This window comes from Musa acuminata, chromosome BXJ3-1 (genome assembly GCF_036884655.1).
Source record: "Musa acuminata AAA Group cultivar baxijiao chromosome BXJ3-1, Cavendish_Baxijiao_AAA, whole genome shotgun sequence".
Lineage (NCBI taxonomy): Eukaryota > Viridiplantae > Streptophyta > Magnoliopsida > Zingiberales > Musaceae > Musa > Musa acuminata.
Genome location: NC_088349.1, coordinates 36,177,563 through 36,199,465, shown reverse-complemented (window position 1 = coordinate 36,199,465; position 21,903 = coordinate 36,177,563). Strand labels below are relative to the sequence as shown.

Here is a 21,903-nt window from a genome sequence, read left to right as displayed (position 1 = left end):
AAAGTTTGTTTACGTTGTAATCGTTTTCTCTAATTAATAGTTTCAATATTAACTGCTTTCTCTTGCCAACGTGGAACAAGTAGATACGTAAAGATATGGTCATTCATTCAAATGAAGCGTTGCATGATTATTTTCGTAGCTAGTAAATTTATTCATTATCACTTATCTCCAATCGTTATATTATTTAGCCTTTGAAACTAAAGGCGATCTTTGTGAGTAGGATCAAGTATTTTGTTTTCATTTTTAATATTTTCTTTTCTTTTTTTATTTCAATTGCAATGTTATCAAATAGGGATTTACCATCAAAATATTCCTATTCATATTAAAAAATTAAGAACATTTTAGTAGTTTGCAAGGACAGAACAGTATATTTTCATTTCAAAGACAAGTGGACCTTGTCACAAGGTTCTTCTAAATCTGGTGAAAATGTTTAAACGACCATAGGTTCACTGCATGAAACCTTTCAGATTGTAGTGCACTCGAGGTGTTGCATCCATTACAAATTCCACTCCAGAACCTTTATGATGAGCATTCTACAGAAGCCATTGTGTGCATTGGTAATAATATTTCTCGAAAAAGACAATACCACATGTTTTCAGAGAAAGAAGGGAATTGCACCTATGCAATTAGAAAGGGCAACACGGTTAACATGAAGGACTCGTAGGTGAAAGTTGCAGACCCTGAATACTTGGGGTCCTTTTCCTTGAACTTTTCTGTCAGCCCCTGTAACACAGCCAGTTGTTAATGAATATGAAAAGAAAAAGGGTAACAGAGGAGTAAACCCAGGTATACAAAGGCATCTAGTAAATTACATTACCTTGACTGTGAGGCAGCACCTGCGTTCAAATAGAAACATAAACAAGTTTAGGAGTCCATATTTTGCGTAATGCCAGATCCCATTGTATTAAGTTCATCTAATACTTACTCGATGAAGTTGTCGTATTCAATAGCTTTGCTTTTGCCTCCGGATTTGTCAAACTTGGTCACAAGCAAGTCCAGGACTGCTGGGGAAACAGAAAAACCAAGGCTCCGAAGAGCCTCACGAAGCTCCATAGTGTCAATTTTTCCACTCCGATCACGATCAAACGCTTCAAAGATAGCCTGGAAAGCAATCAGCAATACATGTTGTTTATTGAGAATAAAGTAGAAAAGAAAAAAACAATGTTGACAGCAGTAGGTCTATCTTTCTATACCCTCCAGTTTTGAAGGCTGTAGAAAACTGAGGTGAACTCTTTTGGTCCTGCAAACAAAGTATTCAAGGGTTCAGATAATCTGATTTGAGACACACTCACTATATGACAGTGAAAAAAGGAGTCAACCACAAGCTATATATAAAATAGACATAATTTGAGAAAGCAAAAAATAACAGTAAGAGAATAAAGAGACATGTTGAGTTTTCCATATTTTAGGACCTGCAATACATATAAGACACTAGGCCTTCTTGACACACCCTCTGATCTGATGTATCCAAGGTTCAAGTCCAGCCAAACTGAAGATTTGATTACGTCTTAGGTTGAATCCAACGGTTAGGTTAGAAGTTCAAATTTTTTTCTGGGAGTTTAGATGCACTTTTGTTATTAAGTAGTTTTGATGCTTTTTATGTCTTATCTTGAGTGACATTGATGCTAAGAGGTCCAATTTAGAGATAGCATGGTCTAAAATAGCATTTTGTTATTCAAACTAGCATCTAGAGAAGTCTCTTTATATGGGATTTTATGGGATGACAAATTTTCAAAAAAGAAAAATATTTTCCCTCTTTCTTTTATTTTTTCTGGGATCCTACTTAGAGCTGAGCAACTATCATCTGATTATTAGAGGGGCTAGATGAAAGAGGAGTCACTGACTCAATGTCTATGACTTGAAATGATATTTTCCTAGGTAAGTTTGAAAATTTTATCTTTCTCCCATTTGCAATCATGTTTGCGTTCATTCCAACCCGTCCTTTTTTAACTAATTTATTTTTTGACAAACACAATATATGGAGGTCCTTGGGGCTTGGGTAGCACAAGAAGAAGACATCTTCCGTTATCGTTCTAGAAGGCAAGTATTACTATACAGATCTTGTGAGAAAAAGGAGATTCATCTCAGAAGGGCCATCAAGGAAGAAACATTATCTACCATATGAAACATTGTTCTCATGAATCCCTAACTCTACAAGATATAGGATCCCTGTGCTTGTATAACCTTTCTATCAAGAAACTGGAACCATATAAATTGCAGTGACTAGGTTATTCACTAGTAAAATGAAATAGCAAGTAAATGAATTAGAGACATGGAGGAATTACAAGTTCAAAATGACATTTGATTATTAAAAAAATTACAAAGAAAAATTCTCTTATTAAAAGAAATGAATGCATCTACTTAAAGACATACAAAAAGACATCTAAATATATGTAATCTTTGACTGCTTCGATAACTCATTAAATAATACAAATTTGACTTACCCAGGAATAATTAGAAAGCTATTATTTTTGTATTTCTTTTCCTTATCACTACTTTATAAGGAGAAGAGGTGTTGATTTGACGATGGCAACAGGCTCATGTACAAGGAAGGTAAAAACATCAAGCATCAACCATTTCTCATTTATTAAAGAGAAGAAAGCATCATATTTTCTTTAGAAAGTTGTAAATCCACTTTTTGATCACATGCAACACCCGTTTTAAGTTCAATAACCAGACAAGCACTTCCAATAAATCAAGTTAATAGAATAAAAACTCTATTTAGTATGAACAATTATTTAAGCTTCACTCATCTTCTACATATGCAGCAAGAATGTCCGTGGATGGATGTTCTAAAATTCAGTAGCTCCAAGTACAAAGGGATTGGATATAATTAGACACTTTGAATTTTGGAATACTGAATTGAAGAGAGGCTCAAGGATGACAATCTACAAAAAAAAAAATTTTAAGAATGAATCATTATTATTTATTACAGGATGCACATGAAAGGGTACTTACTTTGAAGATTGTCCTATTTTCCTCCGCAATTGAGGAGGTATGCTTTTGCAGCATTAGAGGATATTAGTGCAAGAAGAAAAAGTTTTCTTTAGTGAGCTGCACACCAACCCAAAGCTGTGGCAACATTAAAAAATCTCAACTAATCTCCTCACCAATATTATTCGGCTTTTTTTTTTTCAACTGATAAATCCACTAAAATTAAGAACCAAAATATTTAGAAATACTAGGAGACAAATGAGAGTATGTTAGCGCAACCAACTCCACTATATCGGTCCTTTTGGCACTCGTAACACGAAAGCCCTAACGTTACTGTCCATCACCAACATGTTATATTTAATTAGAGATTAATTCCAATAAAATAAAATGCTGGCGTAGGGTAGCACTCAACAGGCTAACTATACTACCATGCGCCACCTAGGGTTTAGATCATGTCGATTTGGGGAGGAATAATTGCAATACTTTCAAGTATAAAACCCTAGAACGATGGCAAGAGGAAGAACTGACCAATCTTACGGACGTTAGAGGAGGTGAAGAGGTACATGAGAAGATGGACGGTCCTCAGACTGAAGCTCTGGTTGTAGGACGACAGCGCCTGTTGAAGCTCCTTGTCATCGATAAACCCGCTGCCGTCGCGATCTGCCGCCTGGAAGCACGCCATGACGTTCGGGTCCGTCCCCGGCGGGAACGCCGACGGCATCAGCGCCGCAAACGGGCTGCCACCATACGCACCTGAAGGAGGAGGCGGCGGCGCCGACGAAGCCGGAGGAGGCTGGCCGTAGTACCCGGGTTGCCCGTAGCCTCCGTAACCGTGAGTCTTCCCTTCCTTTGGGGGCTTCTCGACCGCCGGCGGCGCCGACGGCGCGTAGGGCGGGGCGGAGACGTAGGGCGACGGCGGTGCCGCGCCGTAAGGCGGAGGGACGCCGTAAGGGTTTGCCGGGGGAGCACCGTAGTGGGGGTAACCGGAGCCCGGAGGATAGCCTGACATTTGGACTTGGACGATGGAAGGAGGGCAGGGAAGGAGGAAGAGCCGTTCGGTAACGCAACGCAGATCGAAGTTAACATTAATCAATGTGATGTATGATATATATACAATCTAAGCCAGTAGTTTTCGTGAACAACGCAAACTACGCCGCTAAGCAAACGATTAGTTTGACCGACTGATCAAATGGACACGCTGTGATGAGCGGGTATGGAATGAGCGTCACATCAGATGCCACGTCACGACATCGCAGACCGGATAGGTGGGAAATTTACGGGTGAATGTTGTGGAAGGGGCGCGTTAGAATCAACGCGTAGCGATCGACACGGAGCGAGGCGGACGACGCGTGGGAAGCTTGCGCAAGTAATGTCGTGGTGGCAACACGGTCCGCAGACATAATGCAACTAGGTAGGTAGAATTGAGTATAGTATTTGAGATGGGCTCCGATCTTAGGCGAGATGGATGGTGGCCGTCTCTTTCTTCTTCCCTAATCTATTATCCCTTCAGTCTTCTACGTGCATCGGTCTTCCTTTGAAGGACCAAGGGCCCTCTCGCGATCTCGTTAAAACGAAGAGGGTACCTCCTTATGCATAAGGCCCATTTGAAGAGGGTAAAGAAGGGGTGTTGGAAGTTAGGAGTCTCTGCTAAAGGAGACGTAATTGGAGGCCTAAAAATTGAACGGACCTTCTGCCACCAACAAGGGGAGGGAGGCCTTCCCGTGGGCGTTGATGGAATGATGCTGAGAAAGAAGATTTATTCGGTAGGTGTGGAATGGCGATGCACCTTTACTAGATAGAAGTGTTTCAGTAAAATTTTCCTTGGATCTTCTCAAAAGGGTTCTTCCGAAGTTTGGGGCCTCGAGTTAGGGTGTTAAATAGTAGTAGATGTTAGTTTGGCAAGTCACATAGTCTTACATCGGGAAAATCAGGCTTGTTATCTCCTATTAGAACTATAAATAAGGGTTTGGGCTTTGAAGTCAGATGCACCACAAGAAAAACCTAAGTGTTTGCTTTAGGTTTAAGTCCACATTCAGTTAAATAGTTTAGGCTTATAGTTTAGATTTTTCTTATTTAATAGATTCCGGTGTTTTATGGTCTAGGAACATCTTCCTAAGACATTTATAATAGTCCCTTTTTTATAATAGTGATTTGCTCCTCTTTCGTCCGTGGATGTAGGTCAATTGATCGAACGACGTAAATCTGGTGTTCTTGTCCCTTTTATTCTTTCCGCTTTATTGTCTTTGTTGGGTTGTCAAAATTACCCTTTAGTAAATTTTCTAGGGCTAGCTCTAACAGTAAACTTAGCTACTGTGTTTTTCTCCTTTCAATTTTTCTTTCAGGATGACCTATCCAATTTGTTAGTGGGATGGCCCGATTCATGATGGATTAGGGTCTTTTCTTGATTTCTTAAAAATTGATTTTTCAACTCCGGAAAGAGCAAAAATACCGGATCTAATTTTTAAGTCTTCCAATTGAACTGAAGATTGATCAGGTCACCATGCCTTGGATGCAAGATAAATTTGCCCAAGTATATGACCTTGATGTGTCTAAATTTATCACATAAGCGGTCTGGATTAGGGTGAAAGACTTTCAATCCTTTTAGTAGATAGCTTTTGAGAACATTAGGAATGTTTATTTCCACTATATGGTAAGATGGTAAGATGGGTCATAAGAATGGGGACTATATCCTGACAATGATCGTCGATGGTCTTGCATAATCTAAGGAAGGGTCGATTAGGGTTTTAAAGTAGAACTGAACGATAAGTTAGTTTATGAATTGTGATTAGAGCCTAAAGGAAAGATGATTAGATCGAGTCGTGTTAAGATTATGGATTACAGAGTTGGACCCACAAGTTCGGTTCAAGAAGGGTAAGAGGAATATATGCAAATTGATCTGATTCAATCAGGGTCTTACTCCTGTGAAAGAATATAGGCTTGGTAGGGCAATGACTCAACTCTTGATTTCTCGAATTGAATAAGTGTGATAGCTTGGAGCATTTATGGTGATCAGTGGTCATTTGAGATGGGCTCTGATCTTAAGCGATATGGAAGGTGACCCTCTCTTTCTTCTTCCCTAATCTACTTCCCCTTCAACCTTCTCTGCGCATCAGTCTTCCTCTGAAGGACCAAGGACCCTCTCGGTCTCTGGTTCTCGTTGAAAGGAAGGGTGTGCCTCCTTGGTGTGTAAGGCCCATTTGAAGAGGGTAAGGAAGGGGTGTTGGAAGTTAGGAGTCTCTGCCAAAGGGGATGCAATTTGAGGCCTGGAAATTGAACAAACCTTTTACCACCAACAAGGGGAGGGAGGCCTTCCCGTGGGCGTTGATGGAATGATGCTGAGAAAGAGGATTTATTCGGTAGGTGTGGAATGGCGATGCACCTTTACTAGATAGAAGTGTTTCAGCAAAATTCCCCTTGGATCTTCTCAAAAGGGTTCTTCCCAAGTTTGGGGCCTCGAGTTAGGGTGTTAAATAGTAGTAGACTTAGCTGCTGTGTTTTTTTCCTTTCAATTTTTCTTTCAGAATGACCTATCCAATTTGTTAGTGGGATGGCCCGATTCATGATGGATTAGGGTCTTTTCTTGATTTCTTAAAAATTGATTTTTCAACTCCGGAAAGAGCAAAAATACCGGATCTAATTTTTAAAGTCTTCCAATTGAACTGAAGATTGATCAGGTCACCATGCCTTGGATGCAAGATAAATTTGCCCAAGTATATGACCTTGATGTGTCTAAATTTATCACATAAGCGGCCTGGATTAGGGTGAAAGACTTTCAATCCTTTTAGTAGATAGCTTTTGAGAACATTAGGAATGTTTATTTCCACTATATGGTAAGATGGTAAGATGGGTCATAAGAATGGGGACTATATCCTGACAATGATCGTCGATGGTCTTGCATAATCTAAGGAAGGGTCGATTAGGGTTTTAAAGTAGAACTGAACGATAAGTTAGTTTATGAATTGTGATTAGAGCCTAAAGGAAAGATGATTAGATCGAGTCGTGTTAAGATTATGGATTACAGAGTTGGACCCACAAGTTCGGTTCGAGAAGGGTAAGAGGAATATATGCAAATTGATCTGATTCAATCAGGGTCTTACTCCTGTGAAAGAATATAGGCTTGGTAGGGCAATGACTCAACTTTTGATTTCTCGAATTGAATAAGTGTGATAGCTTGGAGCATTTATGGTGATCAGTGGTCATTTGAGATGGGCTCTGATCTTAAGCGATATGGAAGGTGACCCTCTCTTTCTTCTTCCCTAATCTACTTCCCCTTCAACCTTCTCTGCGCATCAGTCTTCCTCTGAAGGACCAAGGGCCCTCTCGGTCTCTGGTTCTCGTTGAAAGGAAGGGTGTGCCTCCTTGGTGCGTAAGGCCCATTTGAAGAGGGTAAGGAAGGGGTGTTGGAAGTTAGGAGTCTCTGCCAAAGGGGATGCAATTTGAGGCCTGGAAATTGAACAGACCTTTTACCACCAACAAGGGGAGGGAGGCCTTCCCGTGGGCGTTGATGGAATGATGCTGAGAAAGAGGATTTATTCGGTAGGTGTGGAATGGCGATGCACCTTTACTAGATAGAAGTGTTTCAGCAAAATTCCCCTTGGATCTTCTCAAAAGGGTTCTTCCCAAGTTTGGGGCCTCGAGTTAGGGTGTTAAATAGTAGTAGACTTAGCTGCTGTGTTTTTTTCCTTTCAATTTTTCTTTCAGAATGACCTATCCAATTTGTTAGTGGGATGGCCCCGATTCATGATGGATTAGGCTCTTTTCTTGATTTCTTGAAAATTAATTTTTCAACTCCGGAAAGAGCATAGAAATACTGGATCTAATTTTTAAGTCTTCCAATTGAATTGAAGATTGATCAGGTCACCATGCCTTGGATGCAAGATAAATTTGCTGTGTCTAAATTTATCACACAAGCGGCCTGGATTAGGGTGAAAGACTTTTAGTTCTTTTAGTAGATAGCTTTTGAGAATATTAGGAATGTTTATTTCCACTATATGGTTCGATTAAGGTTTTAAAGTGGAACTGAACGATAAGTTAGTTTATGAATTGTGATTAGAGTCTAAAGGAAAGATGATTAGATCGAGTCATGTTAAGATTGTGGATTAGAGAGTTGGACCCACAGGTTCGGTTCGAGAAGAGCAAGAGGAATGTATGTAAATTGATCTGATTCAACCGAGGTCTTACTCCCGTGAAAGAATATAGGCTTGATAGGGCAATGACACTTTGATCCCTTGAGAGTTGTATAATCTAAATCTAGGCTTGATACTCAATTGTAGGAAAAAGATGCTTGATATTGTATGAAAAAGAATACAAAGAAGTCCTTTTCAGTTTTATTAAGTTTTATAATCTAAATCTAGTTATCTTATTAGAGACTCATTTGTAGGAAAAGAGGAATTGGGTGTTCACTAAGCAGCTTAATTGAAATTGGGATGGTTCATTCATGTCGACAGTTGGGCATGTAGGAGGCATTTTGGGGGTATAGACGACTCCTTAATATATGCGGTCGTAATCTGTAAGACTTCTTAAGCTCTTAACCTCTTGATTCGCTCTTGATTCAGAGCGAAGTTCAGCACTCTACTCTCGTCTACTATATATACAAGTATTTCTAATTTTTATCATGATTTATAAAAATTATTTTTATCTATTGACTTACCTTCTATTTCTTGACTGATTTATAGGGACAGGAATGTTATTAATTCAGCTGAAGAGAAAAAAGGGTGGTCGGCCTTTTGTTCTATCATAGTTGATTTTGGATTTTCAAATATTTATTCTTTGAAATGGATTAATTGATCTATGTTTCATGAAAATAGATTTACTTTCTATTTTCATTAAATTATATCATAGTTGAAAGGAGTAGTTTTGACTAAAAAGTAAGGAAATTATAAAGTTAGTTTTGGGGATTATGAATAAGGCCCCTTAAGTTTGATCCCATGTTGACTCTGTAGGGCTATCTATCCAACATCCAAGCCAAGGTTCGGAGATGGAGAGCCTCCCATAGAAGGAACCTTGAGAACCAAATTAGAGTTACCTAAAAGACAATTGATCTCATTGTAATAATACTTTTTAGGTTCTTGAAAATTTATAGTTAATAATAAGAAACTATTGGTGTCAAAATCATCTAGATCCCTCGAGGACTCAATTTATTATTAAATTAAAAAGATTATAATATTTATTATTATTATTATTATTATTATTATTATTATTATATTTTAGATATTATAATTTATTATATAATAATAATTATTATTAGTATAATTATAATAAAAAAACTAAAAAATTATAATATGTTAATTTATCTCCCAATAATAGTAATAATAATTTTTTGTTATATAATTATAATATTTTTTAGATCCCTTGAGGACTCATGACACTTGGGTATAATTATAATAATATTTTTTATATTTTAAAAATTAAAAATTAAAAATTAATTTTTTCATACTATTCTAGGTTATTCAACATTTGAATAGTGTGCCTTTTTTTCTAATTTTTTTAATTTTTTTATTTCTACCAAAATATGATGGATCCTTGTAATGGTTTTTTAACATTTGAGCTTCTAAATATGTGAAAAACCTATGGTAAAATTTTGGTCCACGAAACACAAGTCCTAGTATCAAATATACTATTTTTGGAATGAAATAAAAAAAAGAGTGTATCTAATACAAGGACTAATCAAAATACTATGAAATTTGTTTCACAGGACCTAAGTCCAAGTATCATATACACTATTTTTAGAGTGAAATCAAAAGTAGTGTTTTTGATATATATATTAGTCAAAATATTGTAAAATTTTCATGAAACTTTCGAATAATACCCAAATGGATATTTTTTATAACTTTTTATTATTTTAGAGAATGTTTTTAATATTTTTCTAGGTTATTTTCCATATGAACAATCAGCCTTTATTCTATTTTCTCTGAGTTTTTTATTTTTACCAAAATATGAAGGATCTATGCAATATTTTTTTATATTTGAGCTTCTAAAAAGGTGAAAACCTATGATAAAATTTGGTCTACAAAACCCTATCCCTGGTATCAATTACACTATTTTTGGGGTAAAATAAAAAATACTATATCTAATATAAGGATTAGTTATAATATTATAAAACTTTTATTAAACCTTTTAATGGTACCCAAATGGATATTTATGATACTTTTATTATTTTATAAAATTTTGTTGGTTGTTTTTGGGTTATTCACCATATGAATAGTTTATCTTTCTTTTATTTTTTTATTTTTTTTATTTCTATCAAAATATAATGGATCCTTATAATGTTTCTTGATATTTGAGCTTTCAAATATATGAGAAACTTATGGTAAAAAATTTATTCACAATACCTATATCCTAGTATCATATACAGTATTTTTGAGTGAAATAAAAAAATAATGTATATGATACAATGACTAGTCAAAGTGCTGTGAAATTTTTATTAAGCCTTTGAATGACACCCAAATAGATATTTATAATTTTTATTAAAAAAATATTTTTGACGGTGAATAACCCATCAATTTATAAGAAAATATAAATGACACATATTTTTGGGATGAAAGAAAAAATAGTGTATTTGATACAAGGATTAGTCAAAATGCTATAAATTTTTTTAAAAAACCTTTGAATGACACATTGATGGACATTTATGATATTTTTCTATTTTAGAGAATTTTTTTGATTTTTTAGGATTATTTACCATCAGAATAGTTTATTTTTTTCAATTTCTCTAAGTTTTCATATTTTCATCAAAATATGATGGGTCCTTATAATTTTTTTGACATTTAAACTTCTAAATGTTGAATCTCGTATTTTGATGATGAAACAACTTTATATGTGTTTATGATTTAATCTACGTTTTGAGTGACACAAGATGCTTCGATCAGGATGAGATAATTAAAACAGGAAAATCATATTGTGCCGGAGGAACATGTCAGAAGATTGGACGTCGGACCGGTGGATCGGTCGACGTATCAACAGAAGACTTCGGGCCGTGGATTCGAGCATCGAGCCAAGAAGAGCGGGTAATGCGCCGAGGATATCGAAGTTGCAGAGTCAACTGGCCAATTGGGCAATAGGCCGCAAGAGAGGACGATGGCCGAAGAGTCGGACGAAGCGACGTAGTACCACTGACATGCCGAACAAATTGATTATTGCTTTGTATTAATTGTCTCGATCAAAGTTTTGTTTTACATGTGTAGGATTAACTACGATAGCTTGAAGACATAAAGCTAGTCTACCAGAGTCAAGTCCGATGGGTGTTCGAGAGTCCGAAGATTCGTTGGAGATGCTGCCGGAACCAACCGAGAAGAAATCGGAGACTTGTTGGAGTTTTCGAAAGTCCATCAAAGAGATCGTTGGAGGTTCGTGGAGATCACCGAGAAGGCTTGGCTACTCGCTGAACTCGCCACAAGATCGGGAGCCTACTGGGAGTCCGCTGGAAGAAATCCGAGGGTGTATCGGAAGTCCGCCGGAAGTTTGCCGAAAAGCTCACCGGAAGGAAACTCGACATTGCCGGTTAAAAACTTACTTAGGACTATCTTAAGCTCGTAGTTTGTATGTAATTAGGGTTATGATTAAGGGTTAATCCTATAACCCGGTTAGGGGCCAATTGAACCCGAGTTCGGACTAGTTTGGGCCAAGTTTAGAGCCCAACCAGTGAGCTGAAATAGTGTAGACGGTGGCACCGCCCAGAGCCTGAAGTATCAGGCGGTGGTACCGTCGAACTGGGCGGTGGCACCGCCCAGAACCCAAGAGTTCTGGCGGTGGCAACGCCCAAAACCCGAGAGTTCCGACGGTGGCACCGCTAGAACACTATCAATGTGGAAATTAATAGGCGGTAGCACTGCCACCGACAGGCGGTGCTACAGCTAGTAAACAGTCAATATGACATTGACAAGCGGTGGCACCACCGGGAATCCAAGAGAATTCAAAATTTGGAGCCCAAATTTGAATCCTCTTGGGGTCTATAAATACCCCTCAATTCTCAAATGAGAACACTACCTTTTGAGGAGTAAGAAATTGAGATAAAGCCTTAGCAAAGTCTTTAGCAAGTCTTGTTTTTCAATTGCTTGAGTGTTCACCTCCTTCTTTCTCATTGAAAACTTGTAAGAGTGTGAACCACTTGTAAAAGGTTGTAAGAGAGGTATTTATCCTTCCTCTTCAAAGTGATTTGCTAGTGGAAGTTGGGAGCCCCTTCGAAGAAGACTTCTTAAGTGGATGTAGGTCATTTTAACTAAACCACTTTAAATTGGCGTGTTCCTTGAATGTGTGAGTTCTTACTTTCCTGAAATTGTTATTTACACTACTGCAAGCTTTCGGTTTTCATCTACTCAAGTTACTATCGAAACGAAATCTCCTCGTATTTACGAATTCGTTTTTAAACTTACAAGTTTTAATCCGCTGCACTAATTCACCCCCCCCCCCCCCCTCTTAGTGCCGCTCTGATCCTAACAATTGGTATCAGAGCCACGGTTTTCTACTTTGGTTTAACACCCAAATAGAAATGACTCTTTTCGGCATTCAAGAGGGTTACTCTCTCATTCATCCTTCCTTTTTCAATGGGACGGACTATTCTTATTGGAAAACTCGAATGAGAGTTTTCTTTTTTTTTTTTGATTTGAATTTATGGCACATAGTCGAAAATGGATTTGAAATGTCTTCTCTTCCAATGAACCATTGGAATGATTTAGAGAAGAAGATGTTTTCTCTAAATGCAAAGGCTATGAATGCCTTATATTATGCACTTGATAAAAATGAATTTAATTGTGTTTCGATGTATGACTCAGCTTTTGATATTTGGAGAACTCTAGAGGTCACTCATGAAGGCACTAGCCGAGTGAAAGAGTCCAAAATCAACATTCTTGTGTATTCTTATGAACTTTTCCGGATGAAATCAAGTGAGTCCATCGGAGACATGTACACATGTTTCACGGATGTCATCAATGGACTCAAAGCTCTTGGTAAAGATTTTTCTAACTTTGAATTAATAACTAAAATTCTAAGATCCCTTCCAAAGAGTTGGGATCCAAAAGTTACGGCCATTCAAGAGGCCAAGGACCTTAAAACATTCCTTCTCGAAGAACTTATTGGGTCTCTAATGACCTACGAAATGAACAATGTGACAAAAAGGAAACTCGAGAACAACCTTTCAAAGGACAGGAAGGATTTGGGACATAGTGTTGGGAAATCTTGGGGGCGACATCATATGCGCAGCGGAAGAACAAGAAAACAAAATCCCCGATTCCCAAAGAGATGTTTGCCGTCGTGCGAAGATTGGTGTGCAAAATCCGTGAAACTTAAAACTGCGTATAGAGTAGATTGTGTTACCTAGGGAGATCGTATATCCCTATTTCCTTGCATATCCTTAGGAGAGGGTGAAGGAGGTCAAGCGTCCTCCTCTCTAGCGGTGTTCCACACAGTAGGGTTGCGACGACGCTCCTCAAAACTCCAGGCCTGCTCTGAGGTGGAGAGGGAGAGGAGAATAAGAAAGGCAAGCAAAGGCTCTAGCCTATGAGGCTCTGAATCCCTCCTATTTATAGAGGTCCCCTGTCAAACCCTAATGGGTCCTCCTCTAGTGGGTATTGGATCTGCATCCAATAAGACAAGGGCTCCGTCGGATATCTCATATCCGAACCTCTACTCATCGCAATGCCTACCATATGTGTGTGACCCTCTAGGCCCAATATCGAGCTGGCCATGAGTCATACCTGTCAGAACTCCTTCTAACTCAGTGAATTATTATCTCTGTAATAATTCACTAGACTCATCGACTACGGACGTACTAGGCCACTACGCCGTAGTCCCCAGACGATACAGGGGAATCCAATCCATTGGACCTGTTTGTCCTCAGTTACCATGTACCTATAGTCCCTCATCCCTCTAATATCCCAGAGACCGTATATCGAGCATGGTGCTGTCAGACCCATACGGTTTCTACTTGAGTCTCGCTCTAATCAGATTCTCCCGGAGAACTCTTTCTCTCTCAACCTGAATGACCCTGGCCAGGGATTTGTTTGAGCAAGAACACATGGGATATTCCTCTCATGATGCCGAGAGTGGATGATCCTTTATCGACACTCAATAGCCCTCGTAAGGTCGACTACCACTCCCAATGACCAGCTGTACTAGATCTAGGACAACCAAACCTATAAGTCTGGTATCAAAAAGTGGAGCACTCATACAGGACATCCTTGGTGTCTCAAGTCTAAGGACCAGATACACCACTAGGACTACAGAATCGCTGTTTGACAATAAGGCATCATCAACCATCCAACATTCCGTAAGCGGATCAATCAGTGAACTCATTCTCCAATTAGCACCTGTACTGTATCCCTAGTTGTTAAGATCAAGAGCACTAAGAGGTGGGGGGGGGGGGGGGGGGGGGGGGGGGGTGGGGGGTGAATTAGTGCAGCGGAAAACCTTCTACGAAAAATAAAAACTGCGTTCGTTCGTTAAAAGTGATTTTGGTAAGAAAGCTGATTCGTAAATCACTTTAACTTTTGTTTAAGCGAGATGCAGTAAAGATATAAATGTAGTTTGCAGTTATGATTCTAATCAGATAGTAGGCGCAAACTGAAATATGATATTCGTACGAAAAAAGTGATTTACGTCTAAATGTTGATTCGTAAATCACTTGATTAAGCGAGATATAGTTTAAGCAAGGATATAAAGGTAGTTTGTAGTTATGATAGAAATCAAAACGTAAACGCAAACAAAAATATGATGATCGTACGATGAAACTGTTTTACGTCTAAACACCGATTCGGAAAGTGCAAAGCTTGAAACCCGATCGTATATGTGCAGAAAGCAGTAAGCTTTAGAGGAGGTTTGCAGTAAAGATAATATGCTCAAAGTAAATGCAAACCGGGATTTAGAGTGGTTCGGTCAATCTTGACCTACTCCACTTTTGGCTTCCTCCACTGACGAGGTCACCGACGTCAACTAGAGGCATTCCTTCAATAGGCGAAGGCCAACCACCCTTTTACAGTTTCACTCCTTTTTGACGGGCTTAGGAGACAACCCTTACAGAATTTTCTCTCCTCTCTTTAAAGCTCAGAACTTGGAAGAAAAGAGGGAGAAGAACTTTTGGCCTTTACAACAATTTTGAGCTCTAAAAATCACAGAACAAGATAAGGATTTCAGTGTATATTCGGTGCCCTTTCAGTGCTGAATGGGTGGGGTATTTATAGGCCCCAACCCAGTTTGAATTTGGAGCTCAAAACTATCAATTCCTGGAATTATGGGATCTGGCGGTTGCACCTCCTGACTGGAGCAGTTGCACCGCCTGGCAGAGCTCGAAGACTGAGCCTTTGGGGGTGCCACCTCCTGTTAGGGGCGGTTGCACCTCCTGCCAGAGCTCGAAGACCGAGCTTAGGTGGTGCCACCTCCTGACTGAGGCGGTTGCACCGCTCAGCTAGAGCTCGGAGACCGAGCCCAGTCGGTGCCACCTTTCTCAGGGGAGGTTGCACCGCCCAATCTCGCTCAGAGACTGAGCCCAGGCGGTGCCACCTCTTGGCTGGGGCGGTTGCACCGCCTAGTCTCGCTCAGAGACTGAGCCCAGGCGGTGCCACCTCCTGGCTTGGGCGGTTGCACCACCCAGTCTCACTCGGAGACTTAGCCTAGGTGGTGCCACCTCCTGGCTTGGGCGGTTCAATTGCTTGGCAGAAATCAGGGTCCAAATGGGTTGATCCATTCGGCCCAATTTGGGTTTTTCAGGGGCCCAATTGCCCCAAGATTAAGTTAATGGGATCACCTCCCATTTCCAACTTAATCATTGTGCTAACTACGATTTTTCCTAAGATATTTACTGCAACTTGCTCCGGTGCGTCAATCGCTTCTTCCGACGAGGTTCCGGCGAACTTCCGTCGATCATCCGATGAACCCTCAGTGATGCTCCTGCGGACTTCCGGAAAACTCCTGGACTTGCGACGATCCACTTGGCGAGTTCTAACGAGCTTCTTTGGCAAGCTCATGGACTTCTCGGATTTGTTCCCGCAGAACCTCCGACGACTGTCCGAACTTCCGTCGAACTCTTGAACTCCCAACGTGATCATTGTCTTGACTCCGGCGCAACTCCTGTTGCATATCTTATTTTCATCGTAGTTAATCCTGCATACTTATATCAACATATAGATTAGATAACAAATGACAATTGACTTCATCATCAAAATCCGAGATTCAACAATCTCCCCCTTTTTGATGATGACAATCAATTGATAATGGAGTTAACCTTAACTCCCCCTGTCTATATGCCATACTTGAGATAAGTCATTCTTGAATTTAAAACCTTTGAATTCAAGAGACATATTGATAAGTTAAAATCATTTAAACTTATCAATACTCCCATCATGATTCCCATCATGATGTTTCTCTCTGAAGATGATGTCAAGGCTTGACATTCATTTTTAAATTTTACATAACAGGTTTGAATGATGGTAATAGTAGCAATTCATCATATCAACATGTAAAACTGCGAAGTAAGATTTTGATATCATTACATGATACAAACAAGGCATAATGCAAATTATAGCAATCATAGCATCAATTCATATATCTCTTGGTGATGCAAGCATGACATTAATACTCATTTATTTCTCCCCCTTTGTCATCAACAAAAAGCATGGTAATTGTGATAGCAAGAGAACAATAAGCGAATTTTGAGCATAAGTGTTATAGTTGTTCATGCCTTTACATATTATTTTCCAAGCATATAAAGGAAAGCATGATACATAGATTGCTTTGAATACTTCTTTCTTTTTATTTGTTATAATCTCTTTGCATGAAGGAGGAAGGCTATTTGTGAATTTACTTTGAGTGAAGTTAAAATCGATGAGAGATTAAATCATGCTTCATTTTTACAAGGATCAAGATATGTATGTGAAACAAGTCTTTGCAAGTAAAAACACTATTATCCATATTTCAAGATGGAATTTATAAGCAAGAATCATTTCATCAAATCCAATTCAGAAAAATATTTTTCATAAGTGTATGAGAAAATCCGATTGTTAAGATACCAATTGTTAGGTGAATCCGAAAATGAAATTAACACTTTCATGCATTCGGACAAGACTATGCTATTGATTTTCAAATACAATCATGAAGACAAAACATGCACATAATTTCCAACATGTTATTTAGGCATGTAATGACAATCAAGTGATTTGATCATTCAATAAAGTCCAAAAGATAATTTTAACTAGTTTATGTATTCGGACACATCAACATTCCAAATTCTCTTCTTATGAAATCAAATTATTCTTCACTTAGAGGTTTTATAGAAATATCAGCTAGTTGATGTTTAATATTATGGCAATATGACGCATCAACTGCATTGGTATATCATTTTCTCAAATCATATTTATCGTGGAAACCAAAACATTTAATTTCAATGTAAAATCCGATAGTGAGTAACGAGATTAAACAATGAGTAATGTTCGTAACTTTGCTAACAAACAAATACATCAGGTAACCATATCAAAGATCAAGGCACAGGGCATTGTGATGAGTAACATAAAGAGTTTACAATAACAATAGGTGATTGTGTTCACATACAAGCTCATTCAGGGGGTGGAAAATTAAAGTGCCTAAATAAAGAGTCAAATTATCGATGAATTTGCTGCAGCTCAAATAGGATTTGATCTTGTCGATGTTCAAGCCGTTCTTGTCTTTGTTCAAATCGGTTCATCCGAATCCCAATATCTTCGATAGATGATGCAGTAGCTTGCTCAAATGAATGTGTTTCCTCAAAGGGACAGATCGGAGGAGATTGAGTACCCCTAAAGACTGATGTTTCCGGTTCTGGTTCAGGTTGAGGGGGATCGGTTCTTCTAGGCATTCTAACCCAGTTACCATTTCTATAAACACATCTTAATCGGTGAAGTAGATTTTTATTTATTATGCTAAACCTATCTACTTTTATTACTTCTTCTTCCGGTGGTATTGGAATATCATAGGCTTTCAGTATTCTAGTGATTATACCACCATATGGAAGCATCATGTCTTTCTTAGATAGTTCTAACATGTTTTGCTGGATAAGATAACCAAGACAGATGTCATGTCCTTTCATGATCTAATACATAGTTCCTAATTCTAATTGGCTTACTTCATCATGATGGTATTGTTTAGGGAGAATGATGCTAGTTAGGATATGATGAAGTACCTTAGTATTTAGTGGCAGTAGATGTTCACAACATTTAGGAACAAATACTAAGTTGGGATTGGCGAAAATTATTTCTAAGGCTTCAATATACGTTGTCCCAATAGTTTCATTATCCCATGATCCTCTAAAGTAAAGTCCTCTATTTTTTATGGGAATACATGTCATGTTGCAAATGAATTTATCCGTAATGGAGATGTGTTGTCCTAGGAGATAGGTAGACATTCTTTCTTCTTCATCTACTTGTATATTGTTGTAAAATAATCTAACAAGTCTTGGATAGATGGATTCACTAATTTGTAAAATAGGGAGTAGATCTAAGTTTGCAAACCATTGGATTGTCTCTAAGTCTCTTAGTTCATTTAAATCTATATGTTTTCCCTTATTGACACTCCTAAGTTTGAAAGAGGAAAACTTTTTAACATGATATTTTGAATTGAAAAGGGTAAGATCAAAATCTTCCACTAATCTCCTCTTCCCTTTATCCCTTGAGGATCTTCTAGACCCCATAACTACTGCTATTTAAGAGGATAGTAATGAGCAAGAGTAAATAAATCAAAAATAGAATTTAAGGGGTTCTTAGAGAATACCTTAGTGAGATCTTCAATAGAAGGAGAGATTGTTGATCTTTTGCTTCAAAATGAGGAGTATTTGGGATGCTATGAGGGGTGAAATGGATGTGGCGAAGCTTTGGAAGAGTAAAGAGGGAAAGGGAGTGAGTTGGGGTCGGTTCCACCGCCGGCCCTAGCTCGGGTTAAAAAGAGGCAGAATTGCGGGCGGTTGCACCGCTGGTTGGGGCGGTGCAACCGCTTGCAACACGTGACAGCCGGAGGTGCTACCTCCAACTGGGGCGGTGCCACCGCCTGCAGGCGGTGAGCACTTGTTCTGATCGCAGTGTGATCTGATTTGAATGTTTTTGACTTGAGAAGAATTTTCATTCAGAGCAATCAACTTTACTTATGTTATTACGTAAGAATTTTCATTGTAAGATAAGAAATTTTGCATGATCAAGATAGATCTTGTGACGTGCATACTCTAAATGTCATGTATATGTTTGTGACAGTTTGTTCAGGTTGGTAAGCCTTGCAAGTTTATGACAAACTTAGTAAGTTCATGATATAGTTGGATTTGAAAGTAACAAACGGATGAAATCAATGAGTTTGAAAATCTAGAGGATATGTGAAGTGAGAATCATGGGTTTCCAATTCTGAGAGATCAAATAGGATTGTATCTATATCATATTTGTAATTTTAACCTTCTAATCCTCTTCTGTTATTTAGGCTAGAGAGCAACGCGAGTTCTTTTTGGATCTCGGGTCATGAATATCGAGAAACCAAAGAGTAGGATATTATTTCTTGCTCCTAGCTTAAGATGTTTTATGTCTTTACCAGAAAGGATGATCGTTAGGTACCCATTTGCTTTTGGGTGCCTCAAAAATAGATCTACATTGTTTATCATGTTGCATAGAATTTATCATGGTTCCTTTAGGAACCCAAATTAATTTGTTTGGACTAATTTTCTTGAATGGACAATAATACGTTTTGTGTCCAAGTTTGCAACAAAGGTTGCATTTGTCTTGGTGTCGAACATGTAAGATGGGGCATTCTATGAAGATGGTTGGATTTTGGTGAGGACTTCTCATAAATCTGATTCCACTTCTTTTGAGAACGTGACCCTTGTTTGCAAGGATCATGTTCAAGGACTTGCTACCAACCTTGATTTTCTTCAAGGTGTCCTTAAGTAGTAAGTTTTCCTTTTGGAGAGTTTCTAGATCATGGTATTTTATGCATGAACCTAAACTATCATAATATTCAGCTTTTAACTTATCGAAATTACAAGTAAGACTATCATGCTCCTTTTTTAGTAATTTATATTTTCTACTAATAATCTTGAATTCATCAAATAAGTCATGGAAGGCATTTAATAATTCATCAAATGATAAATCTGCATCTATTAAATTCGTTACCTCCTCTACGATGGCCATTAAGGCATATTGAGCAACTTGCTCGGTGTTGGACTCCCCTTCTTCGGACGCGCTCGAGTCATCCCATGTTGCTTTGAGCGCCTTCTTCTTTGATGTTCTCTTTTTGACTTAGGGACAATCACTCTTGTAGTGTCCCGGCTTTTTACACTCATAACAAATAACTTGGTCCTTCTTGGGTTCAAGTTTATTTTTTGTGTCATTCTTAAACTTGTTTCTTTTAATGAATTTTTTAAATTTTCTTGTTAGAAGTGCCAAGTCATCGTCATAGTCCTCATCACTTGAGTTTTCTCTCAAGTGGTCTTCTGAAGTTCTAAGTGTCATATCCTTCATGTTCGTTGGAAGGATGTCTTCTTGCTCTTCATGAGCTTTGCAAGTCATCTCATAGGTCATTAATGACCCGATTAGTTCTTCAAGAGGGAAGTTGTTTAGATCTTTCGCCTCTTGAATAGCAATGACTTTAGGATCCCAACTCTTAGGAAGGGATCTTAGAATCTTATTTACGAGCTCAAAATCCGAAATACTTTTTCCGAGTACTTTTAGACTGTTAACGACATCTGTGAAATGGGTAAACATGTCGCCAATAGTCTCACTCGGTTTCATCCGGAAAAGTTCGAAAGAATGTAACAAAAGATTGATTTTTTACTCTTTCACTCTACTTGTGCCTTTGTGAGTCACTTCGAGTGTGTGCCAAATATCAAATGCGGTTTCACAAACCGAAACACGGTTGAACTCATTTTTATTAAGCGCACAAAATAAGGCATTCATAGCCTTTGCATTAAGAGCGAAAGCCTTCTTCTCCAATTCATTCCAATCGATCATTGGAAAAGAAGACTTTGAAAATCCATTTTCGACAAGATTCCAAAGTTCAAAATCCATAGAAATAAGAAAGATCCTCATTTGGGTCTTCCAATAGGTGTAGTCCGTCCCATTGAACATGGGTGGACGTGTAATAGAATGGCCCTCTTGGTTTCCGGCGTATGCCATCTCTCTTGGGTTTTAATCCATTTGAGAGTTAACCCCGCTCTGATACCAATTGTTAGGATCAAGAGCACTAAGAGGGGGGGGGGGGGGGGGGGTGAATTAGTGCAGCGGAAAACCTTCTACGAAAAATAAAAACTGCGTTCGTTCGTTAAAAGTGATTTTGGTAAGAAAGTCGATTCGTAAATCACTTTAACTTTTGTTTAACCGAGATGTAGCAAAGATATAAATGCAGTTTGCAGTTATGATTCTAATCAGATAGTAGGCGCAGACTGAAATATGATATTCGTACGAAAAAAGTGATTTACGTCTACATGCTGATTCGTAAATCACTTGATTAAGTGAGATGCAGTTTAAGCAAAGATATAAATGCAGTTTGCAGTTATGATAGAAATCAAAATGTAAACGCAAACAGAAATATGATGATCGTACGATGAAACTATTTTACGTCTAAACGCCGATTCAGAAAGTGCAAAGCTTGAAACCCGATCGTATATATGCAGAAAGCAGTAAGCTTTAGAGGAGGATTGGAGTAAAGATAATATGCTCAAAGTAAATGCAAACCAAGATTTAGAGTAGTTCGGTCAATCTTAACCTACTCCACTTTTGGCTTCCTCCACCGACGAGGTCACCGACGTCAACTAGAAGCCTTCCTTCAATAGGCGAAGGCCAACCATCCTTTTACAGTTTCACTCCTTTTTGACGGGCTTAGGAGACAACCCTTGCAGAATTTTCTCTCCTCTCTTTAAAGCTCAGAACTTGGAAGAAAAGAGGGAGAAGAACTTTTGGCCTTTACAATAATTTTGAGCTCTAAAAATCACAGAACAAGATCAGGATTTCGGTGTATATTCGGTGCCCTTTCAATGCT

The 21,903-nt window shown here is 38.5% G+C and overlaps 1 protein-coding gene across 1 annotated transcript; it reads right to left on the bottom strand.

Annotated features, from left to right (window-relative positions):
- Nucleotides 1-487: 487 nt before the first annotated feature.
- LOC135629646 (calcium-binding protein CBP-like) lies at nucleotides 488-4,027 on the bottom strand. The gene is made up of 5 exons (XM_065137338.1): nucleotides 3,463-4,027; nucleotides 1,194-1,240; nucleotides 926-1,101; nucleotides 818-836; nucleotides 488-723 (listed from the first exon to the last, which is right to left on the bottom strand). Exons 1-5 carry the CDS (start codon nucleotides 3,941-3,943, stop codon nucleotides 619-621), a joined length of 828 nt encoding a protein of 275 aa, XP_064993410.1. The 5' UTR covers nucleotides 3,944-4,027; the 3' UTR covers nucleotides 488-618.
- Nucleotides 4,028-21,903: the final 17,876 nt, after the last annotated feature.